This window comes from Pituophis catenifer, unplaced genomic scaffold (genome assembly GCF_029215685.1).
Source record: "Pituophis catenifer annectens isolate HBS135680 unplaced genomic scaffold, rPitCat1.0.hap2 SCAF_6, whole genome shotgun sequence".
Lineage (NCBI taxonomy): Eukaryota > Metazoa > Chordata > Lepidosauria > Squamata > Colubridae > Pituophis > Pituophis catenifer.
The window spans coordinates 55,407,624-55,419,764 of NW_027256886.1; the positions used below are offsets into that span (position 1 = coordinate 55,407,624).

Sequence of the window (12,141 nt, forward strand, 5' to 3'; positions counted from 1 at the left end):
CAATATTGTATCACACTGTGACATTTGCCCTCTGCCTGACAGACTGGAAGAATAGACAAATGTTTTAATTAAAAGGGGAAAAGGTGGGAGGGGAAGGAGGATAGTCTGATCCCCTTATCTGATTTTGACAACTGAGCTCAGTTCATCTTGGTACATTGTGCAAGATTATATTAGAATAACTAGAACTTCAGATAATAGAACTTGTTCAGCTAGCTAAGACCATATATTTTTCATTTACCAAATATTGTATCATATTGCCAGGGAACTTCTCAACATTCCTCCTTATTACTTGCCTTTATCTGACTCCAAGATATGCCAGAGCTTAATAATTAGGATAAAGTCAGCCCAGCTTTCCTAAAAAAGTACATATTATGGCTGCACAAAACAATCCAAAAAAGATTTGCAAAGTTGATTTTAACTAGGTTTTTCATAAAAAAAAAAAAAAACCCTAGTTCTAATTTCAATCCTTGAAATTAGATTTCAATCAATTTCTACCTTAAACCTAATCTTGACAAAATGACATTAGGTAAAGTACAGATAATCTTCACCTTACAACAGTTCATTTAGTGACCATTCAAAGTTACAACTGCACTGAAATACATGAATTACGACCGTTTTTCAAATTTACGACCATTGCAGCATCCCCATGATCAAGTTCAGTCGCTTGGCAACTGACTCGTATTAATGACGGTTGCAGTGTCCCAGGGTCATGTAACCTTTTGCGACCTTCTCACAAACGAAGTCCATGGGGAAGCTAGAATCCCTTAATAATCATGTTACTAACTTAACAACTGCAATGATTCAATTAACAACTATGGCAAGAAAGGTTGTATAATGGGAGAAAACGCACTTAACAAATGTCTCACTTAACGATATAAAATTTTGGCTCAATTGTGTTCATAAGTCAAGGACTTTCTGTAATGCTATATCATGGTAAGAATCAGGAAAAATGTGGAGATGGCACATTCTTTTCCTATCTTTCTATTAGATCAGGAGTGTCAAACTGGCAGCCCGCAGGCTGGAAGCAAATGGGGAAAACATGTGAAACATCACATGATGTCAACATGACACAGCGTGTTTGACACCTATGATCTAGATTAAGATCAAACTAGGTTACCTAGCATTGTCATGTGGAGGCAAAGATAAAATTTTATTCCTGGTAAAATGATGTTTTATACTATTGTGAGCACAGGCTTATGTGTGTGTGATTGTAAGGATGAAACTTCAGAATAAGATTTTTTTTAACACGGGGAAATAGTTGAATTAAAAGGGTCTTACAGATATACTGTAGATAGGATAAAATTACATTAGATTTCCTCCCTCCACCAGTAAATCCAACTGAATTTAAGGAGACTGAGTGACAATATATAGGATTATATTACTTGTCACATATATTGTGTACACATTTTTATCACGTTTAATCTCTTTACCTTGGATTTAATAAGTAACTTTCTGACCAGGAACAACATGAAAATTATTAGAACCACTATCAAGCAGTGCAGTATACATAAAAAGAATCTTCTTAAAAGGCTGACTGTGGGAATATTATTCCTTTCTACAAAGTAAGATCAATTACTATGTGGCTCTTACAAATTTTTATCTACATATTAAAAACTATCGGGTTATTTATCCAAGCTAAAGTTTAGTGGGCAAAAAGCGTTGTGGTAATGTAACTTATCGAAACACAGCTGTGGAAACAAACACCCTTTTTAATACCTCAATAGAAACTGATAGACCGAATTTACTTTCTGGGAGGTGAGAAAGTAGAAAGAATAGTTCGCTTTTAGTCCTGTATATTATCTTGCTAAGTAGATGTGGGGGGGGGGAAGAGGGCAGGGAGAGGAAGGAGCATAAAAATTCTCCAACAGACATGCAGTCTGGGGTGTAAGGCGATGGTGTGGGCAGAACTGCACACTTCAACTTGGAAAAAAAAAGACAGCAACAGTCCTTTGAAATACGACCTCAGCGTGTATTCTTGGAAAACCTAAGAGTTTCCAAATGTTTAAAGAACAGGCAGAGTCACTCTTTGCAGAAAACTTAATACTTCCCTGTAGCAGTCATTTGTACTTTTCATCCTGAAATGGCAGAGTAATCAAACAAACAAACAAACAAAAAAGCAAATAAATAAATCTATCGTTATGAGGCCACCATGTTTTAAAGGATGCTGCCTTTTAGAGGGACAGGCACAACTAAACTAAACAAGGGAATTATAAGTTTTCTTATACCTTCTTTGACAAAGCAAAAAGCTGGATATTGAAGAGAAGTATGGGGGGGGTGAGAAATGAAGTGGCAAACACAAGAGTAAGTAGGATTGTAATATCAATAAGTCATTGTAACTTCAGATGCACTGTATCTTTTTATAGGAATTATAAATACATGGTTTATATGGTTTATAAATACATTTCCTAGAAAAGTCACATACCTATAAAAACATGGAGTACTCATTACTTTTTCTTTCCGTAATCCCTTGTTTTGTTGACTATGCCCCAGAAAAATATTTGTTCATTCTTTACACACTTTTACATATGGAAATGTATGTCTATGTTTTGTATAACATGAAGCTCCTGAATGTTATACAAAACGTGCAGCTCCTGCATATGGTTAAAACATAGTATGATGTTTCCACATTGTTCAGAAGAATGTTATCCTCTAAAGTTTAAGAATATTCATATTCCATTTGAAAGCAACATGCAAGCATGCATATATATATATATATATATATATATGCATGCATGCTTGCATGTCGCATTCACGACAAACCATATTATCATCAAATATATGTGTGTGTGTGTCTGTGTGTGTGTAGGCACATTCAGTATATATTGTACATAATTGCATCCCTCTTCTTGAAGAAAACTTCTGTTCAATTTTCTTTCTTAAAAATGAAACACTTCATTAGAAGCAAAGACCAATAAGTCTGACTCCCTTAATTCAGGGGTGAAATGCTACCGGTTTGGACCAGATTGGCCGAACTGGTAGAAATAGCGGTGGGTGGTTCGGAGAACTGGTAGCGATGGGAGAGTGAGGCTCCGCCCACCCACCTGGTTGTCGTTACTACCTGGTTTTAACCAGCACGTAACCTGTTTTTTACCCTCTACACATGCACAGAAGGTTTTGTGCATGCACAGAGAGTCTGTGTGCGCATGTGACACGCAGGAGCGGAGCAAGCATGCATATGTGGCGTGTGCACTTCCGAACTGGTAGGGAAGGTAAGTAAATTTCACCCTTGCCTTAATTGGTTTGTATTTACCTTGTTATCCCCAAGACAAGTGGCTAACACTGAATGGTAAACAATTCGTTTATGCTTTGGAAACACAGAAGCTGTTGTCAGGTGGCCTCTCACACTTTATGATGTAAAGTGTAATGTAAATAGAGAAATATCTACTTCATTAATTCACATTCATCTGGAACATATTTACACACATAACATAAACATAAAATCTGGCCACAGAGGAGAGGGAAAAGATGGCAAAACCTATCTCCTTTTACATTTGCAATTGGTGAATTTGAGAGTTTCTTCAAATATTGTGTTAGGGGCCTAAGTTGTGTTTTAGTATGGAAACCATGGAAGTCAATAAACAACTGAAAGGACTAGCTATTGTAGATTTATCAACTGATACAATATATTTATGTAGAAATTGTACATTGACATATAATGAGAATCCTTAAGGGCAGTTGGCAGCCGAGTTTCAAAAATTCGTTACCAGATCTACAGATTTTCACAACTTCTCCTTTTATTAATATCTGCATGTGAGACGATAAGGAAATAGTTGTACCCTGACAACACAGTGAAAAAAGATAGAGATTTCTTGGAATTAACCAAAAGAAACCAAGGCTTCAGGACAAGGTAAACGAAAAGGACAAAGCATAAGAGCAATGAAACCATTCTCAAGGAAAAGACTAAATGGTGTAGCCTAGTAGTTTAGTACAAGGGTTCCCAACCCCTGATCCATGGACCAGCACTGTTCAGCGACATGCTACAAACTGGGCTATGCAAACAAGTGAAGCATCATCTGCAGATGCAGGCAGTACATGAAACCATGCCCCCTCCTATCTGTGGAAAAAATTCTTTCCACAGAACCAGTCCCTGGTTCTCAAAAGATTGGGGGCCACTGGTTTAGTAATTGAATAACCAGAGCAACAGAACTGAGCAAAGAGCTGATATATATATATATCTTAGGAAGCAAGATAAACTGAAATTAGATTATTTGTCTTGGTATAAATCAGATAAAAAGCTGCCTTAGAGAGCATACTGTATGTCATTAATGACCATTTATTTATTCATTTGCTTGCTTGTTTTGGCCACAGACGAAAGAGTAGACTTTGTCCAATCCCCTTTCAAACTTCTGACACAGTTGCCCTATCCCCAGTGTAGATGGAAGAACTTCTATGTGGTCCAGAATCAGCTGACTTCCTCTCTTCACTGTCACAAACCACATCTCCTATGATAAACACATCTTTACAGTCTCAAGATATCTAGGTGTCCTGATAGGATCTGGATCTGGATGGGGATCTGGATGGGGAGAAACAGACTCAGGCTCAACCCGTCCAAGACCGAGTGGCTGTGGTTTCCGGCTCCCGATATAGCCAGTTGGTGCCATCACTGACTATTGGGGGCGAGTTGTTGGCCCCCACGGAGAGGGCTTGCAACTTGGGTGTCCTCCTGGATATATGGCTGTCTTAGAAGAACATCTGATGGCTGTGGCCAGGAGGACTTTCTATCAGGTTCGCCTGATTCACCAGTTGCGTCCCTTTCTGGATCGGGACTCCTTATGCACGGTCACTCATGCCCTCGTCACTTCCCGCCTGGACTACTGTAATTCTCTCTACATGGGGCTCCCCTTGAGGAGCACCCGGAGGTTCCAACTGGTCCAGAATGCGGCCACGCAGGTGGTTATGGGAGCGACATGGCGCTCCCATGTAACACCTCTCCTACGCGAGCTGCAATGGCTCCCGGTGGTCTTCCGGATGCGCTTCAAGGTATTGGTTACCACCTTTAGAGCACTCCATGGCTTAGGGCCTGGGTACTTACGAGACCGCCTTCTGCCACTTATAGCCTCTCACCAGCCAGTACGCTCTCACAGAGAGGGGCTTCTCAGGGTGCCTTCAATCCAACAATGTTGACTGCCGGCCTCCAGGGGGAGAGCCTTCTCTGTGGGGGCATCTGCCCTTTGGAACGAGCTCCCCCCGGAGATACGGAGGATCCCAGATTTACGCACTTTCTGCCGTGCCCTCAATACATTTTTATTCCAACAGGCTGGGCTGGCCTAACTCTTTTTTAACTGCTTAATTTTAATTTGCTTTTTAAAAAAGGGGTGTTTTAATTAGTATGGGCCAAATTTGTTTAATATTTTTTAAATTGTTTTTTAAATTTTATATTGTATGTGTTTTATCTTTGGCTGTTCACCACCCTGAGTCCTTCGGGAAAAGGGCGGTATATAAATCCAAATAAACATAAACATAAACATAGACCACCACTTAAGTGTGAGTCAGCAGTGTGGTGCAACTGCCAAAAAAGCCAACATCATAGGGATAGTATCAAGATCAAGGGAAGTGATAGTACCAGTCAATATCATACTGGTGAGACCACATATGGAATATTGGATCCAGTTCTGGTCACCACAATAGAAAAAAGGTGGTGAGGTCCTAAAAAGAAGCAGAAAAGCAGCGAAGACAATAAGAGGTATGAAGTCTAAATTGTATGATAAACAACTAAAGGAACTAGGTATGTTTATGGAAATTCTCAATCATCCAAGTCATCATTGTCCCAAAGGAGCTTTTTCAAGAGACAACTGGACTTTCTTGTTTTTCTTTAAAGACATTTTTCTTCTCAACCAAAAAGCTTCTTCAGATCTAGGTATGTTTATTTTAGCAAAGAGAAACATGAGGAAGATATAATAGCAATTTAGAGGGTTGGACTAGAAGACTTGAAAGGTCCTTTCCAATCATATAATTCTATATTGTTCCAAGCAATAAAAATCCAGGCAGAGGGGTAAACTAAGTTAGCAACTCTTCCACATGTAAAGGTTCAACTAACTTCTCAACTCCAACCCCAATTTCAGCTCAGAAACAGACCCAGGTATCACCCTATATTAGGCTCCTTCTAAAATATAGCATGCCTCATCCCCACCATTTCCAATAAGAATTCATTTCCCAAAACTCCATTGAGGCTCTTATAGCAACCAGACATTTTTTCTAATATCAGAAGAATAAAACAGCTTCTAGACAACTCCAAATCACTTCCAGGCTTTGTTCACAATTCCAACTCTCATTCTTCAGCAGAAGCAGCCAATGGACTAATTTCAGCAGGTACCACCTGAAAACATACAAGCTATCAGGGTTCCGACAGATGTCCTAATTAAATCATGAGCCTCAAGCAAAGCTTCAAAAGAAATCCAGTTATTTATAGGAGCTTCATGCCAGCACAGACCAGGTGGAACCAACTCTGACCTTAGTTTTTTGCGCTTTGCCTCTGACCCTGTTTCCCCCTCCCCCAAATATGTGTCATCAGTCACATTCCCCAACAAAGCAATGTAAAAGTCACTCCACTCCGACCACTGTGGGTTTCCATGGAGATGACCTTGGCGTATCAGTTGGAATGTGCCTTGTTTTGACTGAGATATCAGCTCCTTGATTCAGCTGTGACGTTTGCTTTCCCATCCCCCTTGCCTATGGCAAGTCGAGAGCAGGTCAGGGATACTTTGTGAGTTCAAATGAGAACTTTGAAGGCTTAAGTGGAGAAGGGTTCCATGTGTACAGCAGTTGAACATGGGTCAGTCGGTCCTGAGAGATAGGCGAGCATCGTTCCGAAGGGATGGGCGATGACTTCCGTCGCCCTAGGCCAATCAAAAGGGAGTCGGGTTCAGATCCCCAAATCCCCAAATTGATTGTGCTGTTCTGCACCGTAGGGCATCCAGTTTAATGTGACCAATCCTGAGAAGCCAGCAGGACCCCCGAGGAGTGTTCTCTTTTCTTTGTGAACCAACATCAGCCAGCCAAGCTAGTATTGAGTCTATTTGGTAGTTAGTTCTCCTGAGCATTGATTAGATACCAAGGGAAGCAGGTGACAAGGACAACTATTGTCTTTATAAGAATAATAATGGTTGTATAGGAATTCATTGTACCATTTTCATAATTTGAGTTTGTGCTATCCCTGTGCAAGTTCCAACCATTTCATATGTATGTGTAGTATCACAATGTACATACAAGAGGTTTGGGCTTCCATTGAAATACAAAGCTGTTTTCATCCTTTGCCTCCTCTTGACCCCGTGCACAGCCTGTGTAACTAAAAAGGATTTTAGGGCACATTCTTTGTTTTGTTTTGTTTTCTTTTATGCAGGCAACATGAAAGTAGTGGAAGAAAAGCAATTTCACTAAATACTTTTTTTTTAATCCTGACCTCAGTTTAACCCTGCATTTTCTTGACAGTCTAGCTAATTTTTCTAATCAGTAACTCAGAAATTAAAGAGAGACGACTAATCTGATGCTATGAAAATTTCAAGCAAGTATCTTAAGTAATTGTGATTACTTTCCCTTAAAAACTTTGTTTCCCACATCTATTTCACAGACCATAAAATTCATTAAAATAGTTTTCCTGCTCTGTTATTGTGTGCTATAATCACAAAGCTCTACGTTTTTGGTCTACTCTATCTTTCCAAATTGAAATATACCTGGTTGCCATAGCTCAAAAGTACAAACTGTTAAGAACACTTTATTGAATGCTACTGCCAAGTTCTATTTTATTTCCTTTTTTGCTTTATCACTACACTCTTAAAACCAGAAAGTCGCTAGTTACAATCAATTTGGATTTTTGATAATTTGGCTTTACAAAATCTGTGAACAGAAAACAAATAAAACGCTCCAGGTGAAGGCACACAACATCTACTACAGGGGTGTCAAATTCCAGGCCCACTGGCCATGCCCACGCTCGGGTTAGTGAAGGGGGGAAAAAAGTCCCGATATGTCACGTGACACTATCAACACCACGATGATAAGTGTTTGACACCCCTGATCTACTACATAAATTAGAACTCCCAAAATGTAACTACAAATGTAATTACATTACCAGCCAAGAGAGACTCATCAACAATGAAATGTGAGATCTGAGTTCAGTTGCAAGCATAATGAAAAGAAATACAGTGAATGAATTCAGCCATATACTGAATCAAAATTATGGTCCATCTAGTTGTTTACACTGACTGGCAACGACTCTTTTATATTTTATATTTTAAAATTGTTCATTCCTATTCCTGCTACCAGGATTAGTATTAGCAGGAACATTAGTATTTAGTAAATTTATATTCTGCTCAACTTCCAAAGATTCTAGGGTCAAATCAGAAATCAATACACATACACATGCACATAAACACACACCAAACACCCACAAAAACAGGCACAACAGATTCCCTGTGAATAACACAGGGGAGACAATATACCAGCCAACATATTCCTTGCTTTCTACCAGGCACTCTGCCCTATTTACAGATAACCATCTGCAAAGCAAATTATCTACTCCAAGGACAACATGAATTTCCAACAAATTTATCTGAACCTCACAGAGATCCCAGAGACCGTCATTAAAAGTAAAATGATTGGTGGCTGCAACCAGTGTATTATTTGGCTTCTCATATATGTTTCGATGATTGGCCAGAAGTACTGTAACAACCATTTTGTAAATACTCGTTATAAACTCTCAATATTCCAACATGCCCCAAACGAGTGGAGATGCCATCTACTAGGACAATACAGAGCCTTTCAACGTACAAAATATGTATGTGATTCCTGGATATTGCCCTTCTTTCAAAGATAGCTAAATACCAATGGATGTACCATAAATTATTTCTGTTGGGACACATATGGAGGCACCCTATCAATATGTGTGTAGAACATAAAATAATAACATTTGATCAGGTTAAATTGTATGGAATTTGAGTTTCCATCAAACTGCAATGTTTTATGCATTAATATTTCACCTCATGTATGGCAAGATTTTCATGAGACATAAACAGCTGAAAATCCTCTTTGAGAACATCCAAAGTTGCCAGAGCTTCATCAGACAGACTTAAAGTCAGGCTACAAATTTTGGAACGTGATCAGTCAGGATTTATGTACATATGATGAGCCATTTCAATTGTGAATTATGCAAATCACACAATTTCCTGACCATCATAATCTCACAGTTCTCTTCTATATCTATAAAAAGTGTCTTAAAAAATACTGTCATAAACAAACTTCTTACCTTATAGCCACCAATCCGATGCTCTTGCTTAAATTCTTTCCCATTTTTTAACCATCTCATGGTTGGTTGGGGATTTCCTGCAGCTGGACAACGGAATTTGACTGTGTTAGCTGCTGGAACAGCATGTAAGCGCTTCTCCATTTTGTCAGTGTGTGTCCATATAGGTCCTTCTGTTTTTAAAAAAAATAAAGAGAAGAGAGAAAGGAGGAAAAAAAATTTACTCAATTTCTATATAAATTCCAGGCTAGAAACTTCCCAAATGGGTGACATTCCAATGAGATACAACATGAGACTTTAAGAAGTCACACTGATGTTTTACACTGTCAATTTATGTTCTCTCTGATAAGTCACATAAGATATTGAATACCTCAGAAATGTCAGTGTGTACATAGACAAAAATCTAGCCAATGTCAGATCAATTATTACTTATGATTCATTCCTTAAGGCACTTACAACATAGTTCAAGAATGAAACTTTTTAAAAATCCATCATCTTTAAGCTTAAATTAAACAAAAATTCCCTTAAAATATGGATATTACATTAAAGCAGAGATTACAACATTTCTTTTGAAACGTTGGCCTTAATTTTATTGAATCCATTATCTTCTGAATAACTACATTGTTCTGCAAAACTATGATTTGATCAACTAGATTTGATCTCCAAAGTTCTATATGTTTTGCCTATGATGCCTAGATGCCCTAGATGCCTATGGGATTGTTTATTTTAAACCGATCCTATTCATATAGTGCAGTGTTTCTCAACCTTGGTAGCTTGAAGATGGGTGGACTTCAACTCCCAGAATCCCCCAGCCAGCAGCGCTGGCTGGGGGATTCTGGGAGTTGAAATCTACCCATCTTTAAGCTACCAAGATTGAAAAACACTGATATAGTGGATTCATCCTGAATGAGCATAGTGTTTCTTATTTCCTATTTCCAAGAGAATCAGGAGAGGACAACAAAGAAGTATTTTTCTATTACTACACTCATCCTTTGGAATATCTTTCTACTGGGTTGGCACAATTATGCCTAATTGTAGGAAGACGTTGAAAACAAAAACCTTTAGAAAGGTATTAAGGAATATTCACTGGGTTTATTTATATTTAATTACATTAGAATATATATGTATATTAGTGATATGATTATTCAATTCTATGATTTGATCTAGGACTTATATAATTGTAATAGTTTTACATTACAATAGTTTTACATCTATTATTCATTATTATTTTAATGGTACACTACAATGAAGTATGATGTTACAGAATTATATAAATATTACACATGCATACGATGTTTCTTCAGATAATGTATTTTTAAAAGTGCCATAGTAAAAAGGTTTGCATGAATAAAGTCCTTCAATTTTATTTAATAATTTGAGCCTTTTTTTCAGCTCAACTCAACTCAAGGCAACCCAACCCAACTCCTGGTTAGGTGTAACATCACAGAGTGCAGTGATGGCTTTCCACTTCCTACACAATCTGGTCAGAACTAATTCTGAGCCACAATTTGTGGGTTGGAAACAAACACATCCTATTATAATGCTTCTTAAAACACCACAACTTAATTCTAGGAAAAATAATTATTGTAGTAATTAATTACTAAGTAATGTTTACCCCATGGTAGTCCCAAATTAAAGTATGCTCTCTTAGCAGCTTCTTTTATGTCAGTTTGGTTCCCCCATTTTCAATATCTTGTTTTGATCTTTGTATATTTATATTGCTATTTCTGATTCTGAATCTTTATATATAGCTCTAAATTGCAATATGTTAGGGTGTTTGTTTTTTTTTTAGTTTTATCCCAGCTTTCTAAGTAACTAAAGGTGGAACGTTATTTGATACTTCAAAAACCATTCTGAGAGTATCACTAAGAATTTGAGCAATCTAGGTAGGATGAAAGAAAGGGAGAGGAAAGAAAGAACTTGTTTTCTTTCTAGATTTCCATCAAAACATAATTTCAGGAATGAACCTTAATGAGCTTCATTTAGTGTTCCTGTTTTTACAAAATAAATTCAATTAACTGAGATAAATACTAGGATGTACCCAAAGGCTACATTCATGCCTGATAAAAATTTCCCTTTATTACATTTTTTGGGGAGAATGTATATCCGAGTTTAATTAATACAGGGAATGTGAACATGCCATGGAGTTGGAAGGTCTTAGCCGAGAGTATTTATCCACCCACATAGCAATTTTTCCTTGTGTTTACTTATTTTCAATGTCATGCACAATATTACTAGGAGAAACTAGCAATATTATTTGAAAGAGTTGATAAAGTGCTCCCTCCCTCCCTCCCTCCCTCTCCCTCCCTCCCCCCGTCTCTTAGAATATAGGGAAAGAAAAAGAGTAGGAGAGAAAGTGTAGGGGAAAAGGGAAAAAAGAGAAAAAAGCATTGACTTCTGACTCTTTTCTTTGTAGTACAGAGGTGTCAAACTGGCGGCCCATGGGTTGGATGTGCCACATGCAGGCCACGCCTACCCCAGCTCTGTAAAGGGGGGAAATGCCACGATATGTCACATGACGAAAACGTGACAGCGTGAATTTGACACCCATGATGTGGTAGAATAAAATAACAACATTACAACCCCTACGTTTTACTTTTACATAGTAATATACACTAACATTTATTGTAACAACAAACCTATCTACGGAAAAGCAAAGTGGTATTATAACTTTTGACAAAGTTATATTATTAAATGTCAAGATATCGATGGTGGACCGCAAAGGCAAACAGCTTCAGAATTAGAATTTTGAAAGGAATACCTTAAATATATGTGGGAGGGAGGTGCAAAGAATCTGCGCACTGACAAAATTTCCATCTGCCAGTTATAAAACACTTTACTGCTTGGATCTACCCATATACTAAGCCAATACATTACAAGGTTCTTGAGAAGAACTCAATATGAAT

At 37.9% G+C, this 12,141-nt stretch overlaps 1 protein-coding gene across 5 annotated transcripts in view; it reads right to left on the reverse strand.

Annotated features, from left to right (window-relative positions):
• Positions 1 to 12,141, reverse strand: part of FGFR2 (fibroblast growth factor receptor 2) — a 121,794-nt gene that overhangs the window by 72,101 nt on the left and 37,552 nt on the right. For all 5 annotated transcript variants that reach the window (XM_070945734.1, XM_070945732.1, XM_070945736.1 and 2 more), the window contains one exon: positions 9,239 to 9,408. In XM_070945734.1, coding sequence (XP_070801835.1) covers positions 9,239 to 9,408 — 170 coding nt within the window. The remainder of the gene's footprint in view (positions 1 to 9,238; positions 9,409 to 12,141) is intronic.